The 25,293-nt window shown below is 41.0% G+C and overlaps 1 protein-coding gene and 1 long non-coding RNA gene across 2 annotated transcripts in view; one reads left to right on the forward strand and one right to left on the reverse strand.

Annotated features, from left to right (window-relative positions):
* lrrc75a (leucine rich repeat containing 75A) overlaps window positions 1-25,275 on the forward strand; it is a gene marked incomplete at its 3' end in the record, with an annotated part of 55,956 nt that extends 30,681 nt beyond the window's left edge. Inside the window, exons 4-5 of the mRNA XM_019270075.2 lie at window positions 22,863-23,136; window positions 24,886-25,275. Coding sequence (XP_019125620.2) covers window positions 22,863-23,136; window positions 24,886-25,275 — 664 coding nt within the window. The remainder of the gene's footprint in view (window positions 1-22,862; window positions 23,137-24,885) is intronic.
* LOC113746166 (uncharacterized) lies at window positions 72-6,662 on the reverse strand. The gene is made up of 3 exons (XR_003462647.1): window positions 6,434-6,662; window positions 5,538-5,615; window positions 72-254 (listed from the first exon to the last, which is right to left on the reverse strand). It is a non-coding gene; the product is annotated as an uncharacterized LOC113746166 (long non-coding RNA).
* Window positions 25,276-25,293: the final 18 nt, after the last annotated feature.

The raw sequence follows: 25,293 nt of genomic DNA on the forward strand, positions 1-25,293 counted from the left end.
GTATTTTCTCACCCTCACTGGACACAGTCGGAGTTGAAATCAGTTCTGTGCCACCTTCAGTGTCCCTCCTCGCCTTTCTGTTTCACTCTGACTGTCAAATAGTGCCCGTATTCAAACATTTCATCAGTTTTTATTTCTGTTATTTTGTTGGATCTCTGTGTGACTTTCGATGCCAGTCACAGTTAAATGTTGCTTGGTGAGTCTTATAGTCTGCGGCTGTAATTTTCTTCACTTTTCATTCTTCCTCTTGGCTCCTGTAGAGGAAGAGTGGAGAGAATATATATATATATATATATATATTAATATATATATATATTTATATATCTATATATATATATATATCTATTATATATATGGCAATGTGACACAGTATGCAAATCAGTCATGGAAATCAACCATAAACAAATAATCCATAGGTTTCTCCAGAAGTACAGGCAGCAAAGAATGATCTGTGAAGTGAAATATCTTCCCTATGCAACACACTGCATCAACTTGCAGTCCTGATTAAGCATCTGCCTCCTTAATTAAATGTATTGTATTTCCCGGGCTATAGCACAACATAGATCATCCACCCAAGTGTAAACCAAAGTGGAGTCACCCTTGGAGAACAGTTTTAATTGATTGAGTTGAAATCTAATTTTCTGTCTCTGGTCCACAGTATTTAAAGGTATTGTTTAAATGAATTGGTAATATAGTATCACATGGAACATTACCAAATAAATGAAAGAGTTCAGTTGTCAGTTGATCACTGGAGACCTTTTTTGTTGTTATGAAATGAATGAATGGAGAACCGAGTGCATATGTGAAAAATAAGTTTATAAATTGATAAATTACCTCAAGTGATGTCACTCGAGTCAGCGGTTTGGTTTGAAGACTACAGATTTGAAAATGAAAGAATCTGAGGGCGTGGAGTTATTTTACCGGAACTCTGCAGCCCGCTACTTGAGGCCACTCGCATAATTGCAGGTAATATAGATGCAAGCCTTTGCCAGGGAAAAAGAATGCGTGGAATCAAAAACACAATAATATCCTGGTCCTGCTGCATTGATTTTTATTCTTTGTCCGAGTATGACACTAAATTGGTGGGGTACTTTTTATATTCTGTCTTACAACTAGACCAGCTACTAACAGGCCACAACCTGTACTGAACAATTTGGAGACAGGATGCAGGCCTTACTTCAACCTGGTGAGCTTAACTTACTCAATTTAACTCATTTTATGGAGAAAATGTTTTCTGGTTTACCCTCTGATGTCTTCCGGCTTCTCCGCCTCAACTCTCTGTGATTTACAGAGTTTCCTGATGGATAGTGAAGTAAACTGCTGCCAACTGCAGCTGCTGTTAGCTAATGTTGGCTGTGTGTTAGCCAGGCTCCTCAGACTGTGAGCACAGAGGGTGAGTGATATACATGTATGTGTATGTCTTGTGTTGTTGCATTCAATTTTTTTTTTGTTTTTTTGCCTTTATTGATAGTATAGCCGAAGATAGACAGGAAGCAGAGCAAGGGGGAATGACATGCAGTAAATGGCCGTCCGATGCGGGATTCGAACCGTAGCCAGCTGCAATGAGGACTGAAGCCTCTACACACGAGGCGGCTGCTTAACCCACTACACTACCAACCGCCCCAGGCAATACAATTTTACTATTTTATGGGGTGTTTAATTAAAAGTCACTCTTTATCACTCACTTTAAATTCATCAAACATATCAGTAATTATGTGATGAAAAGTTCCAATGTAAACACATTAGCCTCACCATATTACATTTAATCTAAAGCAATAAAAAGACTTCTTGTATTCCACGCTGTAAACCTGGTCACTGCGTGACGCTAACACAACCTACTATAAAATGCATCCTGGTGGGAGCAGATGGTAGGAAAGTGACATTGTAGCAGGACACATTTGGAGAAAGGAGTCCCACTGCTCTGTGAAAGGAGGATCAGTAGGAAATGAAAATCTCTCCTCCTCGGCTGTTAGCATGAAAAGCAGGTGTCACCTCCTCTATGACACAGTGTGCAGACAAACTATATAGACTACTCTATACTGTATAGAGGGAGAAAACGACTCAGTGTGGACCATAAGATTGGATCCCTGTGGGTGTTTGGGTGTTTGTCAGAGCTTTCACAGTCAATAGAGATAATAGGTTTTCTTTTATGAAATAGTGAGCTCAAACAATCACTGTTAAAGCAGCATTTCAGCACATAATGGAATGAAATGATAGCTGGAGATGGTACACACACACACACAAACACACACTAGTAGGGCTGGGCAATATATAGATTTTTTCACAACACATCCGATTTACGATTTTAATCGTTTTTTTTTTCTTAAAAAATAAAACGACAAGGAAATTATTCAAATAAGCTTTGTTTTTATTTGACACAAAAAAATATGAATTTCCATTTTGGGCTTGAAGTGCAAACCTAACTTTCACCAATCTTCAACTTAAAAAAATAAATAAAAGGTCCATCTTGATTAAATAAGGACAAATTTCGACGGATTAATAAAGTGCAAATATAACTTTAACCAAACATCACTTTTTGTAAAATAAAAGGTGACTAAAAAAATGTATTGTAACCCTGAAGAAAGACACACATTTGTAAACAAAACGAATCATGCTATTTGCATGCTAAATAACAAAATCTAACAAAAACAAAGCGTGTATTGTTGTATGGACGGGGCAGTGCAACTTCAGCTAAATACTTGCGGCTCGGTAGCTCATATTTGGGGTCAATTGTATGGAGCATGTGTATGAAGCCAGGCTTTTCCACTGTGTATATGGGCACCATATCTTTGCCACTAATGTTACCTGTGTTCTAGCTGGGTTTTTTTAAGGTTGTCGTCATCTTGTGCAGCTCGCAGTGGCACACACTGCTCCCACTCAGCTACGTGCTTTTGTTTCAGGCGCTGCTGCATTTAGTTGCCACTGACTTCCGACAAACTTTACAACGGGCAGTGGTTTGCTCTGTGTCATCTGCTGTAAAATCAAACCACTTCCATATCACTAAGGAGAAGGAGCCTTTTTGGGGACGAAATTTTCGTCACTCTTATTAGCATGTGCTGCAATGCTGACGTTTTGCTGGTCTCTGAGGAGAAGAGGTCGCCTTGCGCAGAGGAGGGGCTGTAGTTAAAGTGAAAATCTATTTTTCCTAAATCAGTGGCGTCACAAGGCCTATTTTAGGGGGGCTTCAGCCTATTTATGCAATACAAAGTGGCCAGAATATGAGTTTAAACCAATAATCATATAAACTGTCATTATTCACTTAAATATGATCATAAATCTCATTTCATCGGGTACGGTAGAGAGAGCCCCTTCAGTGCGTCATTATACAATCCATTCCACTTTTTCATATAGAGAACGCCCACATCACTGAAATTCCAGTCCATGTTTTCCATGCGACCCTGCTCACTGCCGCTTGCGTGTTTACCTCTGAAGTACACAGAGCCGAACCTCACAGCGGCAAGAGCAGAGCGCGAACGCATGGGTGAAGGATGGACATTAGAGCCTTTTTCAAGAAAGTAAGCATTCATCACTGCTGGTAGTAACACTTAGCTAACAGCAGAAAAGTTCCATGTTATTAATAAACCAAAATGTTCCGTGTTTGAATCCCAGCTGGCCAGCTCTGAAAGTTCCTAGCTGTTGCTAGCTAGTTGAGATGATGTTGTTTAGCTGGTAAAGCAGCTGAAGGTGTATGGAGCGCATAACGCGCGCAATAACTTTTCTCCTCTATGGGCTAAGCCACCCCAGTTTCTTAAACCTAGTGACGTCCCTGTCCTAAATCATGAATTCGAATTAATTGATGAAATTCTCCCAGCCCTACACACTAGTGCAACTTGCAACAACTCAGCCATCGGGAGCAATTAGGGGTGTGTTATCTTGCCCAAGGACACTTCGACTGGACTCTGGGAGTTGGGAGTTGAACCAGTGAGATTAAAATGAAAATGGGTTTGGTAATTATCTAAAGTAATTCTGGACAGTCGGATTTAATCAACGCTGCATCGCATTCGATACTTCGGGGCTGTGGTGAACTCCAGTCAGTGTGGTTTGCTGGAGGAGAGACGGGCTTCATTTATTCTGAGTCTCAGGGCGAGGGATGAGATTGAATCATCTTTTTGCATGGAACACACGCCAATAACGCCCTCACCACACACACACACGCACACGCACGCACACACACACACACACACACACACACACACACACACACACACACACACTCATCCTCATGCAGATCACGTCAGCCCCTCTCATAGACAACAAAAAAGGATGAAAACTGTTTCTGTGTGACTGGAAAACCATTAAATTATAAACTGTAAAGACATCCTCCGCTGACAGCCCTCTGAGCTGCCAGTTTGTGGGTTCTTGTGGCAGCTTGCAATCACCATCAAGTGTGGTTATATTTGGTCAGTAACTTCAGAACACTTACTGCAGTGTAAGTCAGGTCAAATGTTTCTAGATGTGTGATGTTAACATCACCTGCCCTGGTTACTGATTGTAATACCATCCCAGAGTGTGTATCTGAGCCACCACAGTATTAATTACAGCTACGATGACATACTGTATTAGAATCGTGAACTATTTTGTCTAAATTGGCGCTGTTAAAAGTTTGCCTAATTAGATATTAACAGTTCCTGTTTGCAGTGTAGCCATGGGTGTTAAACTGTCATGAAGTCATCTCTAAGGTGACACAAACCCACAGGAACAACAAATGCTACCTGTTCTTTCTGAGATCAGATCATGGGCAACCAAACAGAGAAGCTTCTACGTCTTGTCAGCTGATCACAGCATGGTGTGAAGGGCTGCCATTTTTTTAAATCGAGTGATGAAAGTATTGCAGTTAGTGTGCAGGATGTTCTTTCTGACCAATCACTGCTCTGTTTTTGGTGGCTGAGGAGGCTCAGGAGTTAGAGCGGGTCGTCCACTAATCAGATGATCGGCCGTTCGATCCCCGGCTCCTCCAGTCTGCATGTTGAAGTGTCCTTAGGCAAGATACTGAACCCCAAATTGCTCCCGACGGCTGTGCCATCAGTGCGTGAATGTGCATGAACGGTTAGCTCCTAAAACTGATGAGCAGTTGGCACCTTGCATGGCAGCCAATGCCATCAGTGTATGAATGTGTGTGTAGTGTAAAAGTGCTTTGAGTGGTCGGACCGTTTAGCATAGGCTCAGCGTGCTTGAAACCTTCTCTGAGGGGATACTAAAAAATATACCAGGTACTATCCACAACTCACAATGGAAAACCAAAAAAGAATGAGTCCAGACGATCCTAGCCAAGCTGCACTGTGCTGTGGTAACACAGCTTTAGACCTTTAGATGGCCTATTGAAGAAAACTTCAACTTGTGATGATTCACAGGCAAGATGATCGGCTGTTCGATCCTCGGCAAACATGGATTTATGGACCTGTATTCACAATGGACATCACACATAACGATATGCTCTGGAAGTGTAAGTCGCAATGAATAATAACAATTTGTGTGATGTCTGCGTGACTGAGTTATGACTCTGAAAAGTAAGAGTACGATTTTTGACTCTGATTCACCTCAGGCTCTTTCTTTGCCGACTCTCTGGTGCTGCACCATGTCATCATGTACTCACACCAGAGGAGTTAGACACAGATCTGTAAGAAAAAAGCCATTTTAAAAACACTCATTACACCGCTCATTACAGTCAATTCAAAATAGTGGGTAATGTAGGCGTCACATTTTGACAAGGAAGAGGAGTAAATAAAATGATAAAACAACAACATGCAAAAATCAGCAGAGAACTCTTTCAGTGTCAGTGGGTGGAGGCCGTGGTGAGTTTGGTCGTCAGTCACTTCAAACAGACAGAATGCCATGTAAACCACTGCTCCATTATTTACTGTCGCTGGATAATATTTCCTGCCATAACCGCATTTTCATTTTGGTAAACGGCCCTCAGTTAACACTGATGACAAATGCAGCCCGACTTTAGGAGTGAGGATTTAAAAGTAGACAGGTTGAAGAGAGTTTTTTAAATGAGCCTGCAGTCACTGAAGCAGTCATTGGCGCACAGGAACACATGTCTGTATTACTCAGGTCTTTAGAGGTCTGTTTTTAATGGTCTTTATATTTAACCTCCCACCACGCGTTACGGTTGAACTTAATAGTCTTAAGGATAAATCCTGATGGTAATGTGGCACCCCTCCCCGCCATAGATCACTGGTTCCAACACCTTTAAGGCAGATGACCAGGAACACACAAAATCCACCAACTCACATTCGTTACCGTGGTTGCAATACCAATTTACAACAACAAAGAAAGAGAAAGAAGCAGCTAGCAGCTACGCCGGTTGGATCTCCCCCCAGCTACCTCAGTACACCCATGCTCAAAACCATTAAAGGGGTCCACTAACAGACGCTCCTATAAACAAATTTATTAAGGATGCCACGACATGCTCACACGCAAGGTAACTTACCCCCAAAGAACATCCACAGTCCTAGTAAGTTTACCGCAGGTAACTGCTCCTAACGCCAAATCCAATGGTGGAACACCCCACATACAGCCAAACCTAATTTACTGACATCAGCAGGATGATGACCATGCTAAGTGCAGCGTGCCAATCCATAGTGGAGGAGACAAAACCCTGAATCACCTGCTCAGATCGCCAACAGGTGCCTCCTATTGCCTGATTATCGCCGCATACCCCACGATCTCAGCTGAACCTGGCTACATCAATGGAAAATCCCTCTCTCCCTTTCTGTGGTGTGTGTGTCAGACTTGTTCATTCACTCTGTGGATCTCAGGTGTCCACAGTTAAAGGGACAGTTCATATACTTCACGAGGTAAGTGTTGACTCAGTGGTGACAAAAACTGATACACAGTAACTTTATTCATTAAGTTTGTTCATTAATTAAATTACACTTTGTTGTTTTCATGTTTTAATTAAACAATCAGTTTATTCTAATAAAAACTGTACATGAGGACCAGATTTACTGCACCTTTTGTTTGTCAGGTGTAGATGTGACACGTTCTGCCCCAAATGCTGCATAATGAGCTGATTTAGTAAAATCAGACGCTGAATAAAGAACTTAATTAAAGTTGCAGCAGCACTGACTCACCTTGGTGTGGAAATAACTTGAACAAAGAGTCAGAGCAATTAGGTGGAAGCTAGCAAACCTAGTTTCCTTGTTGGGAAACACAGAGGTAAATATGCAACAGGTCAACTAAAGGTCACTTAAATCACTGATACATGACAGCAGTACATCAGCAGCGGTATGTGGGTTTGCTGAAAAAAAGAGAAGGAAAATCTCTTGAGTGAACTGGTTAGGAGCTCACCATGGAAATTAAAAGTACGTCGCCTAGCAACGACTGTTTTCAGATGTCACTCCACTGCTTCCGTGACATATGCTCACCCAGAGGCCCGAGAACTCCGACACAAATCCATCCACAAACTGTTTGTCTTCTTCTGAAGTATAGAAACTTTATTTTTACTTTGACTTTAAGAGTTTGTTATCTCCATCAGGCCAGCATTGTAAAGCTATTCAGTATTTTCCGATGTATTCTCCCACTCCCACACTCAATTTTACAAACAGCATGACAGAGCTGACAGCATCATCACTCAGACATCTTATGGAGACTCATATCTGTTTATGGAAAAAATACACATAATGAATAACTCATTTTTACATGATAGTATTTGTTTTATCAGCAGGAACATGCTAGAACAAGCTGAGGAAGTTGAAAAACTTGATGATCTTCCAGGAGAAATATTGCTGTCTTCTACGAAATAAGCAGTATTTCAGTAGAATTTGGATGAAGACTTTAAAAAAGAAAAGCACTCTGTCTGCTCTCAAACTCCCCAGATTCAGACCTTACATCACTGACAGTGTATTGGACAGGAAGGGGCGGCATAATCAGACCCATCTGGACCTGGCAGCTCTGCCTCTGGATCTGATCTGAACTTCTTCTTTTTTTCCTGAGATCACTTTGATCGAACTCAGAAAACAAACCAACACTTTAGGAATGAAAATAGCCATTACTGTTGTTAAGGAAGGAGCATAATAAAATGTAAATCAACTGGCAAGCAGTTAGTCATTGTCTATTCAAGAAGAGTAGTTGTGATTGTGAATCATGGAAAAAAAATAGCTGGATTAACAAGGCTTACTGTTCGTTGTCTGGCTGCTTAACAACACCTCCTTTCAGTGTGTTCAACAAGTCCACTCAGTGGTTAGAACCGAGGCAGCTGCACAGCTGAATGTGTGGAGCAGCCAGCAGACCTGGTCTCCTCTCTGCTTTACAACCAAAGTCTGCAATCCCTGCAGAGAAAACTGTGAGCTAAACAATGTGACAGGACATATTCTCAGGGTTACTTTTATTTAGCAACATAAGAACAAGACCGGAGGTTAAATTGGGGGCTGCTGGAATGTTGTTTCTGACTGTTTTGACAGTTTATATTTTTGACTTGTCTGATAAACCTTTATTACATTATGTCATAGACGTCTTGTTTTGCCAACTTTACCAACAGTCCAAAACCCCTAAAGCATTCAGTTTAAGTTTATATAAAATAGATAAATCAGCAAATTTTAACAGGACGCAGGAAGACTATAACTATTTATTCAAATTTATCCACCCACCATGGCCCGTAGGGTTACACCAGATCTTAGGGTTCCTCCACCTGCCAAATCCTTAAACCACCAGACCAGACAGATCTCCTTAAAAAGACATTTGCTTTATTCGCCCGTCAGCTGTAGTTAACTAAAGTTCTCAGACAGAGAAGCAGATGGAGAAAACTCAACAGGTCTTTAGGACACGCCAGCATTATCCTCAAATATCGCCATTGTGTCATCAAACTGATGGCCAAGTTACAACCAAGCAGAAACCTGCAGGGCTGTGAGGTGAAGCCAAGCAAGTGCCAATGAGCAACTGCCAAGTGCAGTTCCTCAAACATCCACTAGAGGCTGACTACAGAACGAGTCAGTCTCCATAAGTCCCCATGTTCAAATGTCCAACTTCACAGCAGAAATATACATGTTTACAGCCTGGTACAAAAAAACAGTTTTGGTCTCTATAGCTAATTTCCCCGTTCATGACAACTGTACTGAGGGTGATTTTTTATACACCTTACCTGTTCAAATTATATTAAGGCTTTTTAATTATTGCATAATTAACAGTGTGCCTGCTTTGATTGAGAGGCGAGTGCTGATACAAATAGCTTGTTTGAACAACCAAGCGTCATTTGGCCTTCCTCAGGTTCGCAAACAATCCATGTTTTTGTTTCTAACTTCGTGACGGTTCTTTGGAAACCTGTGGGTGACACCACGCATAGGCTGTCCATTCTTAATACTGTCAGTGGTTACAACCAGCTACTCTCTGCATTTAATATGTTAACAGGTCTTAGTTTTTTCACAACATGGCACTTACCAAGTTAGTTGCTGACTTTTTTGCAGACTGCTGTTTGCTGCTGGAAGGTAGCATACAATTCTTTTCAGAGTTTTGTCGCTAAAAACAGACTGTAAAGGCTGTATGAGGCTGTGAGAATCAACCTAAACAGTAACATCAAAACAATGAGCTGAAAGTCCCTAACATGCTCCACAGAGCTGAGAGGAGCTGCACAGTTGAGTGATAATTCTCTGTAAACTTGTCTATGAGTGACACCTTTCACATTATATATGGTTATTTCATACATTGTTCATGGAGTAATATTAATTAGTCCAGCTTTAAAGCTGCAAACAGTTTGCCACACCATGGTTTGAGAAAATATGAAATATTTACCCTTTCCCTCCAGTTTTTCCCACCATGCTCACACTGTGTGAAGTAAATACAGGTGATGGAGAAGGTCCAGTACAGGCATCTGCTGGCTTTTAGCAGCAGCAAGCCAAAAAGCTTTGCAAGGCAAGATCGTGAATGACAACCAATGAGTTAAAAAATTGGCCATTTGGCCCTGGACATGAATCAGTCTGTCTGTCTGTCTGTCTGTCTGTCTGTCTGTCTGTCTGTCTGTCTGTCTGTCTGTCTGCTAGCCCTGGATCTTACATCTGTGCCTTTTTTTAATGGTTCATTTAATTTTCATGCTGTTGGAGGGGAAATAATGAGGTCTTGCTGAGGTTTTCCTTGACCACTGACTGATATACGCCTGCACAGGCACGCAAACACACACACACACACGCACACAAATGATCCGTCTTCACCTTAAGTAATGGTACATTTACTTTCTCCTGCTATTTACCTTCCTATGTCCTGTTCTGTCTGTTTGTCTGTCTGTCTGTCTATCTGCCGCTGTACCTGTCTGTCTGCCAGCCTCTCGGTGTGTCTGCCACCTGCTGACTGGCTGTGTCCGCCACACCGACAGATTTATTGGCTGCCTCCCACCTGTGCTCTGACAGCCAGCAGGGACAGAAGTTGAGTGTTGACTCAGGATGTCTGTGCCTCTTCGTTTCGTCTGAGCAGGGAAAACCAGGCGGACATTAGCCCTCATATATATTTAAATTTTAGTGTCTGTGTGGGAAGAAAGGATGCGAGGAGTGAAGATGAATTTGTGGTTTGAACGTTTTAATCTAGAGCAAACATTTTAATATTTTATATTATTATATTTAATATTCTTTTTGGCAGCATTATGAAGATATTAATAACCTGAATGATTTGACACACACAGACGGACGGAGAAGTAGGCAATTATAGGAAATATCATTGCTGGTTTCTTACCCATTTTCTTGCCTGAAGGAAGTTACTGATTTGCCATCTTGTGTCCTTTCACACTCAGTCACCTCTGCTTTTATTGCAAACCTCTCTGGAGCATTTATTTATACTAATCAGCTCCTGTAGAAGGCTCTGACTGCACAGGGAGCTTGATATCTTATCAATGAAGGCAAAGACCTGCTGATTCACTAAAACATCTCTACTTTATAAATCATATTTTTGTTCATTTCAGGTTTTGAATTGCTGGTTGAATTTTTAGCGATTGTTGATAAAAATTAGTTAAAAAATAAAAATTCACAGTCCTTTTTTGTTTGAGTGTGAATGTGAGTTCAATATGTACTCTACTTTTAGCTCTGTTTCACTCTCCACCAACTCCTGAAGGAATTATCTAATGTTTAGCTGCTGAATGTTCCGCTGTGTTCACTAAATGTTTCACTGTAAACAGCTGTCTACCGTCTGGCTGTGAGACTGTACCGAGACAGTAATGTTTAGTCAGTTGTAAAGCCAAAACAATGAGCTTAAAGCAGCAACACGTACAAATTTTTGTTTCAAACATTTGTGAAACAAAAGAAAGTAGCAACAGAATGTGAAGGTGTTTGGCATTATGTCAAAGACAGCTATGTATAGCCTTGCAGCGATATCTACTGAATTTAGCATGCTACCCAGCCGGCCCCATTACTGTACTGTTGTTATTATATTGAACTATGTTCATAAACTATATAGCTTTTCTATAGGCAGCTCTCTGAGGAAATGTAACCAATAACCCATGAAGGTGAGACTACCCCATCCTTCCTGAAAGGTGTTGTGTTAGCCTGTATATAAACTCGCACAACCTAGATAAATAATCACTTATTTTGTTTCTCCATATTTCAGTTCTGATCAGTTTGACATCCATCATAATTGTCTCTGTAGTCTTAGAGTTTATCAAAAGTAATTGACTCTTTATTTCCATTGAATGCATATTGAGGGTAGTACTTGAAAAAGTATGTGTAGAAAGCTACATTTGGTGCATAGATATTCAACAGAATGCAAGAAAAATCTAAAACTCAGAATCTCATTGGGAGTCCCCACGCTTGATTTGTGTCCCCTGGGCATGGAGCCACTGGCAAGGTGTACCTTATTCTTCCACATCGAAGGTGGCAACCCTAGCTGTAAATCACCTCGGTAAATCACCTCAAAAGCTCATATTGGCCTAATTCGATCTCAAAAGCTGGGTTTGGTCCCGGTCTAACTGTGTTCACAGGCTGCCCCGGCTTACCCGGCTCAGGTCGTGGTGCCCAATTTAATTGGCGCCAACATTCCCTGCTGGGTCCCTCCTCCTGCCCCAAGCCTGAAAACCTCCTCCTTCTGGCAGTCCAAGGCTTGTGTGCCAACAGTGTAAACAGCAACACTCCCCCAGTGCCCCGAGCTCCATCCCTCCCAACGCCTAGCTGCACGGCTAACTGAGCTAACTTGCTAACGGCAGCTACAGTTAGCAGCAGTTAGCGGTTGTCCCATATTTGTTTGGAGTAGGAATTCAACAAGTGGCCAATTCTCACTTATTTGACTGCAGAATATAGGCTGATCTTTGTCTGTGGTTTCATCACTGCGAGTGAAATCTTTAAGATACAAGTAGTCATGTGACCCATTAAACATATTGTTATTATATTATACTGTTATATTCTCCCTATAAGGTAGACGTAAAACTTCAATCTGACCCAAATATAGTAAATGTAGACATTTTTGAATGCTGATCTGTCTAAAACATAACATAACATTTAATTACTTTCAGTGTTCCACATCAGTCGAGCCCAGTTGGATGCAGCGTTCATGGGCATAGACTGATGAGCGAGTAAACAAATGTTATGATGTATGTGGTTTCTGACGGTTCTGCTGTCATTGTGATCTATTTGTAGACACTGTTGCTGCATCAAAATGTCACCGGGCTATGTTTTGTGCTGGTATGCCTCATTTGAAATCATTTCTCGCGTTTGCAACAGAATTCAGACCATCCATCACTGACACATTAAAATAACAAGACAGAAAACACAAGTTTAATGTGACAATTCATGTCACAATGGGAAACAACAGTTAAGACAAAAAGATAAATACATGTGTTTTGTAATGTAATGAAATATATTTTACAGTTTACTCTATTTCACTTTATTTTAAGCATTTTTAATCTTCCTTAAGAAAAGAGGTTATTTCTGTTTCCTGGTAATGTTGAGATAAATTTTTTTTACAGTCACTCTCCTGTGTTGCTTTGCAAATGTCTAGATGTCCATTTTTCTGTTTTTGAATGGCGATAACAAAAGTAGAGCACAACAAATTTAATGGTCAAGACCATTTTATTATTCTCTGTCATCCCTTTAGTCTTCGTCTTGCCTTGTTATTTTTCCTATATCTCTATAATTTGGTTTCTGTCCTGTGGTGTTGACGTGCAGCGTGAGTCCATTTTCTCCCTCTTTTCTAGTATCCACAGATCAAGTAGGCCTGTATGATTGAAACTGAATTGAATTGAAATTGGAATTTGAAATTATTTTGTTATTAAAGCAAGATTGTGTAACTTTTCTCACCATAAAACAACAGATTTAAATTCATGTTGATGCTACAATGATGGTGTCTTTGTCATTCCTACATCTGTTCTTGTACTATGTAACTTTGTGCTCCGGGTAGGATCACCTGTACATAAAGCTTTACGACGATTAAATCTGGGACTGACCTTAAGTTGTTGGTGAGAGCTTGGTGAAATAAAAGGCTGAAGGACAGACGAGCTGGGCTGACTGCTGTTGGACTAGTAAGTCATATTAGCTGGCTGCTATGATGTTGATGTTTGGCTGTAAGAAAAGTTGTCGACTCGCTAGCTTCTGATCATGAGTAATGTAATCAGAACAAATACAGCTGTCCATATTTACTACAGTAGGATTGCACTCTGAAACTGGGGGCAAAAGTCCTCGAATATTTATCCTCATTTTGAATAAGAATTTGTCTCTTTGTCTTGACACTGTGCAATTCATTTTATTTGGCATCACTTGGGCGGAACGTTAAACTTCAGTCTTGAAATTTTAATGCAGGCTTCAACTTACAATTGTGAAATAATGAACATTGAAAATTAATCAGAGCGCTTCAAAAGGTCTTGTACAGTTTTTCTTTCTCTCTCTTTTCTCATTTTGATCCAAATCTTTTTTACTCTTTCACTCTGAATCATTCTCTGCCCATCTTGCGTCCCAAATTGTACACTTCTGCCTTTCCTCACTGAACAGCATATTTACCTCGAGGCTGTTGTTGGCTTAACAATAACTCTGTGTTCATAGCACACAGAGGAGAACAGGGTAACAAAGAAACAACCATTTCTAAAAATATATGAACCGCTGGCGATGCTGTGTGAGTAAAACACAATATTACAAGAAAAAAAAAAAAAAAGAGGGTGAAAGGCGGATTGTGCTTTTGATACATTTACTGATCTTCTCTGTCAGGGCTTAGAAGAAAAACAATATTTTTCATTTGTGAGTCCAGATGGTGAATCGGAGCACAATACCGAAAGACTGTCCACTCTTATGTATAAACATATACTTATTTATGAAAATATCCATTCTTCTTGCATTATGCAACACACATTCATATGAAGTATTGTGGTGAAGCAGAGAAATTTAAATGTGACCTTTGCTGTGTCTGTGTCCATGATGTAAAGCTCCCTGCCGTGTCGATGACACAGCGCCACACAGGTCATCCATGAACGCACTGACATGGCTGAATATGTAAAAATCAGGACATTCAAATCAGATAAAAAAAAAAAAGGACTGATGGTTTGCATTTCCATCTCCAGCCTCCTCCACAATACAACGCCATCATTTGTTGTTGCCTCAGTGTGACTCATGTTTATTCCCAGTGGACAGTGACCTCTCGTAGCTGTGTGAATAATGGTATTACCCACTGGGCTCCTCTGCTGCCTGACACAGATAAAGACACTCTGTGCAGACTCACTCTTGACTGTTCTCAGTGTATTTTGTGGATGAATGGATGAATCGATGCCAATGGCTTTAGTTTGGTTTCTTCTTCACATTACAGAAACAGAAAACAGAAAACTAATCAGCTGTAAAACTATGTCGATAATCAATTCATCTTAAATGCCGAACACACTCTGGATTCAGCTTCTGTAATGTGGCGATATTTTTTTAACTCATGATAGTCAGTTGAAAATGTTTAAATGTTTGTCAGACAAAACAAGCAAGTTGGAGACATTACTGTGGCATTTAGAACTATTTTCTAATTTTTCTCATCAGCTAAATAATGGACATATTAACTGATAATAAAAATAATCATTAGCTGTATCCTTGATACTGTTTTGTAGTTGGTATCAACCGAGAATGGGTTGATAGTATACAAGTTGTATACTGTTAATTAATTAGATACAGCCAAAATATATCTATATTTTGTCTTTTATTAAATGTTATTCATTGTATCCTGAGGTGTTCAGTAGATAATTTTTGAAGTATGCATATTGACTCTTTTGAGAATATGTAATTTTGTCAAATTTCCAGTAAGACCAGCTAGTATTTGATATAGCACCACGTGTTAGCAGAGTGTACCATATCCAGCAGACAGAGTCGTGTTTCTGACCACAAAATGAGTTCCACATTAACTCCTCATTTTGCTCTGTTTTGGTCTCCACCATCTCCTGAGACAATTAGTTGCTAAATGCTCCATGACGTTCACCAGCTAGTTGCTAACTTTGCTTTTTAGGTTTTTTTTTTAATTGGTGGATGTTTACATCCACTTCTTCATGACAAAAACCAAAACAATGAGCTGAAAGGAGCTAAAAGGTTCCACTGTGCTGATTTCTTATTAAACATTTGAGTCAATGTTAGAGGAAAAAGTGAAAATAAAAGTAGCTGATTATGCTGGTTTGAATGTCTGCAGTCTCTGTGCTTCAGCTAATTCCAGTAGAGAAAGTAGATCAGAAAAATCCTGAAGTGGGTCACCTGGACGAGAGGAAACAACTTGTCAGGTGGACAAGCGGTAAACTAGTGTCATGGAAAACAGTGTGCTCTCTGGATTATCTTCCACCTGAACACTCGAGCATCTGATTCCCAAAGCTCATCCTCTCTGGTTAAAGCCGGCCTAATCAGTGTAATCAGATGCTGATTGCTCGGAATGTGACTCTGCATAAATACAGCTGCTGATGGCACACGATTAGATAAAACCACAGAACAGGACCATGGCAGTGGAGTCAGTGATGTCTGCTGAAACTGTCAGATGAAACGTTCCCTCTCATCTATTGCAGGTTAACACAATCAGGCAGACACAAACACAAAGCACTCACACCTTCGATGCTGCCTTTGTAAACCTTGCTGCACGGGAGGAGAGGGAGGAGGTGGTGTTTTCTCACCTTCACCTTCAGAACAGGAGATGAGAGGAAAGAGGAGGCTAAAGGAGACTTGCTGTCTTCGGTGTGCACACATACCAGCTGACTGCGTGATAAATGATCTCCAGGGGAGACAGAAAGCGAGGCAGGCAGAGAGGTAGATGAGAAATGAGGACTGCAGCTGAAGCCATGCGTGGTATGCACAATGTGTCAAGGCCTTATTGTAATAACTAAATGTATTCTTGTGTCTGAAGAGGGCCGGTGGGGTTGAAGGTAAAATACAGTTAATCCTTGTGATGAAGCCCTGAAGATGAGCTGAGACTCAAAGATGTGATATGAAATCCAGCCTATAAAGGGGTCCCTGTATCTTTATACTGAGATGAAATGGAGTGGAGGGGTAGCTTATGACTCACCAGACTGGATACGTGGGTCACCAGACTATGAGCCTGGGAACATTGGGCCCTCTTTTGTTCCTAATAGATTTCTGAAAATTGCCAGCTAGATTTTAATAGATAAGTGTCATATTCAGTGAAACCATACAATGATGTCACACTGAGATACTATCCCAAAGCATGCAGCCATATTTAAAATTCTGTACTTTGCCCAGTGAAACACACATCCACATTTATAACGCTATAACTCACAGTCCTGTCTGTGCCTCCTCTCGGCTAATCCAAAAATGAGCAGCGGTGTGGATCGTGGGCTGAATGAAGACTGGCTCATACAAGAAGCCACCTGTGACGGCACCCATCTGTCCGTCAAAGCAGCCTTCACCCTCAGTACAGTTGTCATGAACGGGGAAATTATCTATAGAAACCAAAACTGTTTTTTGTACCAGGCTGTAAACATGTTTATTTCTGCTGTGAGGTTGGACATTTTAACATGGAGACTTTTGGAGACTGACTCACTTCTGGAGCCAGACTCAAGTAGATGTTCAAGGAACCGCAGTTTTTGCAGCTTTTAAGGGGAAAGTAAGTTGTGAATGTGATTGTCACAGCTGTAACTTGCACATATAACACATCATGATGCATTTTGATTCCACCACTGTATCCATCCATCTATGTGTGTCAGATGAGCCAGTGAAAATACCAAACGTGAATAAATAGATAGCTACAGCTGATGAAATCTGTCAGTGACAGTTGTAATTTCAGACATCAATGGTCGCCGGATAAAAAAAGAGAAGCTGCTTCTGCCTCTTTCTGCCTGAAATCAAGGACACATACTTTCAACATTATAATATAAGCGTAAAAAGTCACAGTTTATATCTGTATGTTTTGGATGATAGACCCAGCCCTCCATCCGTCCCGTCATCCTCTAGTTGTTGTCCAGACAGGGGTGGGTGACCTCAGTCCAAAGTGGGGGTGTGTCTCTCTCTCTGTAGCGTGGGATTCTGGTCTGAAGCCAAATACATCATGAGCTGTGTGTCTCATCTGCTTTTTATTTGCTAACTCCTAGTCTTGCCTGTTTTGTTTATTGCTTCAAACTGAGGAGGGCGGGGTATTGTTGGAGAGAAGCGGTAGATTGTCTGGGTAAAGAAAGGGAGGGTGAAGGGTTGAAACATGGGAAAGAAGCCCAGAAACATTTCTCCATGCTTATGACACATCAGTCAAAGGTTGAAGGCAGTGTGCAGACGGAGAATATGAGCTGTAATGATTAGATCAGCGGTTTCAAACCAGTTGAGAGAGAGAAGGGCATTGGTCCGCCAGCTGTGCTAGATAATAAGCACACTTTCACTGAGTGAGGAGGAAATGGGCTGCTGCATGGCGTTGGGTTGGTGCAGACCTTCAGGGCCTCTGTGGGAAGTGGTTTTAGACCACTTACCCAGACAGTGAGGCAGTGACAGCCTCATCAGCCTTGAGGTGGGTTTTTTTTCTCCTTTTTTTAAATGAATTTGCATTTACGTGCAAGACGTGACTTGGAAATAATACAAAACATAGGTGGAGAACTGATGGTCAAAACCTCAGAAAATGGACCAGTCCATTTGAAACGTCTGTGTACAAGAAGAGCTGTCTGTAATCGTATGGAAGAGTGATACAGTTTATTGTATTTGTGATGTACTATGTACTATATTAACATATGATATATATACCGATCAGCCATCATATTACTTCTTGTTAACAAATCAGCCCATTGAAAAGAGTAAAAGATTTTCTAAGGAAGCTACTTCTGTGGTCAGCTGCAGCTGCTGCAAGCTACTGTGCATAATAAAAGCTGAAAGAAAAAAGACTCATGTGTGTCTGTAGCTGTATGTATGTACAATGTGTATTTGTACATGTGTGTGAAGCTGAATGACGGTTAAAATGTATGAAAGATTTGGAACATTTGAGAGTTTCTAGCTGAATACATTTTGTTTTAATGGAGCCACGTTTCTAGAGAAACCTTGAATATTTTGGAAAGTATGAAAGCAGAAATTTTCAAATTAAGTTGCATATTTTGAGGATTCAACATTGTAAAGCGTGGAAGCTAGTTAATGGTCACAAAAACACAGTGACAGTATAACAATGAGAAACGGCAATTATTTAAATCTCAGAAATCTCAGTGTAAAAGCTCAATGTTGAGGCTGACACTAAACTGTATTAAAAGTTGAATAACATCAATAATGTATGAAAGACATGGAATATTTTAGCTGCTGAATATTTGAACAGCTGACACTAAACAGAATAGCTGGCTTTAATTTTTATGAAGCAGCGGCTGAAGGAATTGGAAAAGTGTGAAAGGATCTAATTAGTATAACTGTAATAAAAATGAATCATTGCAGAAGTGAGAGAGTCTAATCATAATGAATGAAACACAGTAAATTACTGTTGATTTCACAGCTGAATTTTACAATGTATCAAGTGCGTTTGTGTACCATGTTTCAGCTGCACATATAAAACTTAAAAAAATAAAGACAGAATCTCTCCTTTAATGTGAATTTTCATCTTGTTTAATTTTTAATTAATTAATTTGGTCAGTATTTCATATGAGAGAGCTTAAGTGACTAACCCACAGATAATGATTACTCAACTCTGCAGTTCTCCTCAGCCATACTGTGCGTTTTGGCATTTTTCAGCTCATTGTTTTGGTTTCTCATCAAATAAGCTCTCGTAAACCTGCTGTGCACTACATGACCACAGCGACCAGCAAGTGGTGATGAACATCTAGCAGATAAAGATTCATCAGGTGGACTGAAAGACGACTTAATGCTGCATCATGTCTGGATGTGTAAATAAGCAACCGTATTTCTAACACATGATGCAACTTTAGGCACTCAAACATCAAGATTGTGTTTTCCCTTGAATGGTTAAAACATCAGTGAATGCAGATGCAGCATTGTACATATATCAGCATTGTATATATATATATATATATATGTATGTATGTATGTATTTGCTGTGCGTTTTGAAGCATGTAATGCTAATTTCCAGTGTGAGCACAGTAAGCAGCTGTTGCCACAGGGGATGTGTTAAGGTTGTGGTAGTGACGATGATGCAGTGGATCAAGACAACCTGATTACATTCAATTCTGTAAAAATCGATGTACTGCTTTTTATTGGCCTTTTTTTCATAAATAACAGGATTTGCAGCAGGTTTGACGTATTTATGTCACTTCAGTTTCCATAAATCTGGATTTATGTTTACTATTCGTCAGACTTCTTTTTACTAGATCTCCTCTCCGGATCATAAAGTGCTGAAGGAACCTCTATCTGGAGTTTTATTCTGGTCACTGGAGATGTGAGAAGCTGCAAAAGAAATTGTAGTGACATGTTGAAATCCCCTGAGATCACTGACTGTGTGGTTCATGAGAGACTTCTTCAAACCCCATAACAGAGGCCATTAAATAGAACACAAAGTGATGTGAAAGGGGGCAAAAACCAGATGAGTGCAACCAGACTTTCAACATATAAGCTCTCATGGGAAGCCCAGGATTTTGACGTGGCCGCAAAAGTGAGCAGAATTGACCAGAACAAACAGATCATGGTCTGAATGCCACTTGTCACGTAAAGCCAGGCGGTATTTTTTGGTTGGATCTGAGAGTGGAGCTCCAGTTTTCTGCAACAGGCAGGACAGAAGAGGCAAACAAGACCAAGGGGCAAACACAGGCAGCCCATAAACAGGCTCTTTATGCAGGCAGGCAGACAAACAGAAGGCTGGAAGGCTGTGACACACAGTCTGTGATCTGGCAGAGAACTCTGGATATAGAGCAGGTGTATCCATGGGGGATAATCCACCGGGCTGCAGGTGTGCAGGCAGGTTAAGAGTCAGGTGACTGGCAGAAGGCAAGGACACGCTGACACACCAACGGCAACCAGTGAGCGAGGAGAGAGGGGTGAAATGATCAGAGTTAGAAGACAGGACGATAACGCTGCTGTCACCATGACAGCATTAATTTAAAGCACAACATCTGCTTTGCTTGTTATCCCAATAATTTCCCATATCTAGACACAATTACATGGCAGACAAGACAAGAAAAAAACTGCACTGCTACAATCAATCTATTTATCATTGGAGCCAGTCTTTAAAGCAGAAATGCCCCAAAGAATCTGTAGTTACAGCTACTCCAGTGAGAAGGTTCTGTTGCTGTTAACTAGATATATTTGGGTTTTAGGCAGCTGGTTGGACAAAACAAGACATTTGAAGTTATCTTAAAGGATTCTGGGGAAGATATGTTTTCATCATTTCACCAAGTAATTAATTAGTTAATCAAGAAACAGTCTACAGATAAATCAGTAATGAAAACATACAACCAACACCAACCATGAAACCCAACATCCGTGTTTCTGGGGTCCAAGCATGTTAGCACTAGCTAATGAGCACTAAATAAAGGCTGATCTGGTGGGAATGTCATGTGTTCTGCATGCAGTATCGGACAAATTTTGATCTGATTGTGGTGCCATAGAGGAGGTCAGGGATCACCTAAGTCATTAGGAATTCATCCTTTGGGGACCATGAATGATTGTACAAAATTTGAAATCCGATCTAATAGATGAGATATTTCAGGATCATTCAACATTGCCATCTGTGGTGCCACGTACAATTTCTTCCTATTTCAGTATCCCAGTCCCAAATGATGCTGGTGGATTGGCAGATTGACAGTTATAGTTGCGTGTTTTGCCCCCAAAGATCAGACCATAAATATAACGCAGTGACAGATCACTCATCGCAACCCTTGAGAGAGCGGGTAAAACATTTGTGGATGACTATATTTGTCTCACGTTCGCTGCTTTGCTTTGGGCTGCTCTGGCCTAGATTCCTCTGAAGTCTCTCTGGTATGTGCATAGATAAATATATTCAGCTGTTAACTGAAGATAATAGTTGAATCCCACAGTTTGTACCACACTATTCTCTCAGTGAACCTCTGGACATCTTTAGGAGCAGATTCACATCCAGCAGGTTAATCCTGAATGAAGTCTTACTCCTGGTCTTTGTGTTTTTGTTCACCTCACTTGCATATGTGGTGTTTGTGGGTGATAACTGATGGTGGCCCTCATGTCCAGTGTGTATTTCGAGTATTGTTTTCATTCCTAAGCTAGTTTTTTCTGTGTGGACCAGACCCTAGATCAATCTTTTGTGCACAGCTCATTTAATTCTCTGCCAAATCCAGGCGCTCTGCTGGGTTTATTTTTAGCTTGGACCATGTGGTTGGAGAGTATAGCTTTAAGTGTTTTGCTGCTCAACAGCCCAAACTTCTGTTTCTTAAGCCTTAAATCCTCCTTGTGTCTCACTGTGTGTGTGTGTGTGTGTGTGTGTGTGTGTGTGTGTGTGTGTCCAGAGCTCTGTTCAGCTGCAATGTTTGTAGCTCTCAAGTGTGTTGTTTATGTAGTTTTCCATTAACTGTCGAGGTACAACACATTTTTTCTTTTATTCATTCTCTCTGTGTCTTCAGTCTAACTCCATGACAGGCATCACCGAAGGGCTTTAATAAGCTGGCATTGCTTTTAGATTCTGGATTGAAGTTGCTGATGTACCTGAAGTTTCCGCCTCCAGAAATAGTTTGACATTTTGAAAAAATGCGCTCATTCATTTCTGTGCTGAAAGTCAGATGAGACGATCAGTATCACACAAACATCTTAATTAGTGAGCTTTGGAGGAGCCCAGAGGTGGATTTCTTTTCTGTACGGACAGAGCGAGGCTGGCTTCTGGGGCTTTGGATCTGTTCACATCAGTAGTTGTTATAATTTCATCTATGGCAGTTTTTTTGACTTCTCGGTCTTGTTGGCTTAGAATTACATAACAGTAAGTAAGTGAACCTTGAGTTGGGACAAGAACTTTGATCAAATATTCAACAAATAAAATCCAGAAATTAGTTTTAAAAAGACATATAACAGCTATATAATGGCTCATATTAAATTAAAATATAATATATGCATCAACAGTCACTCATTTTACTGTTTCAGTGCACATATTGGACAATACAGTTTATTGGGCATCTGCCCCCAAATTCTAGTATCGGTCAGGTTTAGGGGATGTTGCCGGCCGGAGGGTCTAACATGTGGAGGGAGTGCTTAACACTGCGTGCAGAGCAAACACGACATTCTAAAGTCCATAACAGTCCGCAAAGCAACCTATTGTTTGATGTATTGTGTGCTGGTTTTTCACAGTGCATAAATTACAGCCAACAGAATGCAAACACGGAAATGGAACCATTAGCATGCTGCCATGTCGTCTTTGAAAGTGTGAAATTGCAGTTGATTGCTGATTAGTGGAGGTGGCCAATGTTTCCAAACGTGTCACATTATTATATATAATTACTATGTGAATCTACTGGCATGGAATGTATGGAATGAGGGTATAGTTATAGGTTCAGTACAATAATGCATATAATCAGATGCAGACTGTCAATCTTACTGCTGGCCATTGGCTCTAACATTTGCTCATGTCTCCAGTTTGAAGGCAGTGCTGATGGCCCCTCTCTCCAGCGGGGCGTTGGATCTGTCCGGTATCCCTCTGACGGCTCGGGACATGGAGCGCCTGTGTGCGCACCTACAGCGTCACTCATCCACCCTGGTCAGCTTGGAGCTGGGCTTCACGGAGCTGACGGACGAGGCGTTCCTCCTGCTTCTACCCACGCTAGCCGTCCTGCCACACCTGGAGACCCTGGCACTGAACGGAAACAGGCTGACCAGAACGATTCTAAAGGAGCTGACTGACGCCCTAAAGGTCAGAAAGTCACTTATCTTTTGAATATATTCATATATTTTTCCAAATTGAATTACAATACTGTTGTAGTATTAGTGTTTGTATCATTTCTGGAAATAAGACACCCAATAATGTTGTAATCTGTCTCCTTTGTAAACCATCAGCCTTTAACTCATGCTATTATCTGCCTTTGCAGAGTTTTTATCCATAGATACAGATCTTGGTAGTCGTTGGAGCCACAAAAATCTAATTTGCCAAAAAAGGGAAGATCAAAGGTAGTGCTTCTCCTTAATATCTTATTTATCAATCAGTATCTTCATGGTAGAACAATTTTGACAAAGTTGAAGTCACTATTAGCCCTTTTTTGATTAAATAGGTATTCTAGGTATTAAGGAGCCATAGGAACTATGGGAGCATGCTGCAAATGAAAAATGTGCTGCAGAAAACTACAATGAATATAGAAATTATGCAAAATCAAAAACACAGGAAAACAAATGCAACAGAAAAACACTGCATGTCGGGTAAACACAGCAGATCTTCGTCTTAGGGGACCGCTAAGTGGAACAGCTTGATTTTTGACCCTAAAGAGAGAGACCAGACAGAACTAAAGTGGAGTAAAGAGGCAACGTGAAAAGGTAGTTACTCTTTTTACATTTGACCTCTCTCTCTCTCTCTCCTCTCTCTCTCTCAGGTTGAAAATCAAGCAGTTCTACTTGGCACTTCCCCTAGAGCAGGGGTGTCAAACTCATTTTATTTCATGGGTACGACCCAATTTGATCTCAAGTGGGCCAGACTAGTAAAACCATTACGTAATAACCTATAAATAACAACCTCCTCTGTCAATTGCAACCAAACAATGTAACAGATTATTCACTTTCCGCTTAATTTGGCTGTCCAAATCTGCCACAGAGTTTCTCGTCATGCTTGTGTTGGCAGAAGCCTGTTGCTTGTGTGATTTCTGCAGCTTTCAGCGTGCACATCTTCACAAATTCACCCTCAGAGTACGCGTTGATGCTGATGCTATCCCATTAGCATACTGTTTTCACAGTAGAGGAAACAACAGCCTGATAGTGTTCTTCATGTTTACTGTTGCATGACTCTGATGTCTGGATGAATCTAGAGGAGACACACAGTGCAGAGGTGCTGTACAGTCTTTGTTTGATCAGTCAGAATGGAATTTTTGCCCAAGTACCTTCAGAACCGTATGCTCCCGGGTCAGGGTCCTCATTGGCTTAGGTAACTAGAGGTATTGCTAGTTCAGTTCCTGGTTCATAGGGTCAAAATGCAGGTAAAGTTCCTTAAAGTTTCTTTGTTCCATAGGAAACTTCCTGTAGGCAAAATGCTCTTTAAGTAGAAGGACATTTCATTTCTCTACCTGGTGGTAGTACTAAGAATTGCACTCCAGCAGACAACAATGCTAGGCTGTTCTAGGAAATCGTTTCGAAAATCGAAAACGTTTCTTTTAAAGCGTTTTTTGAGGTGACAGATTGCAAGGACAGGTAACAGGGATAATAAAAACCAGAGGTTAGTTTGCTTGGAAAAGTTCTGGATTTTAATTTAGTATGAGCTGTCTTAGAAGCAGCATCAAGTTGTTGAAACATTCAGGATTACAGCTCTGTGTGTCATGGATGAAGGAACCTCTTTCTGCTTCAGGGTGTCCAAAGGCTGGTAGACGTGGACAGTTGTTTTGACTCATTTGCTTGCAGTAATTTACTTGAAATAAGATGATGATGATGTTTTAATGCAGTATGTTGATATTTTTTACCCTAGGATCCAGGCAGCTTCCCCAGCGTGACGTGGATTGACCTGGGCAACAATGTGGACATCTTCTCCCTGCCACAGCCCTTCCTGGTCAGCCTGAGAAAACGCTGCCCCAAGCAGGGGAACCTGCCTACCATCCTGGAGTTTGGAGAGAGTCAGGCCAGCGAACCCCCCGAGAGGCTAAGGGGAATCGGGGAAGAGGAGGAGACAGACGACACCAACCGAACTGAGAGCATGGGTGAGCTCCGGTCGGAGGTGGAGGAAGAGCTGGACGGAGAGATGGAGATAGAGGAGATGATGGAGGAGCTTCTGGACTTTGACAGGGAGGCTCAGGGGAGAGAGGATGAGGACGACAGCATGTGGACACTGGAGGAGCAGAGAAAAGTGGGGAGGGGGAGGGGGAGGAGAGGGGAGGAC

Source organism: Larimichthys crocea, chromosome VII, assembly GCF_000972845.2.
Source record: "Larimichthys crocea isolate SSNF chromosome VII, L_crocea_2.0, whole genome shotgun sequence".
NCBI classification, from domain to species: Eukaryota; Metazoa; Chordata; class Actinopteri; family Sciaenidae; genus Larimichthys; species Larimichthys crocea.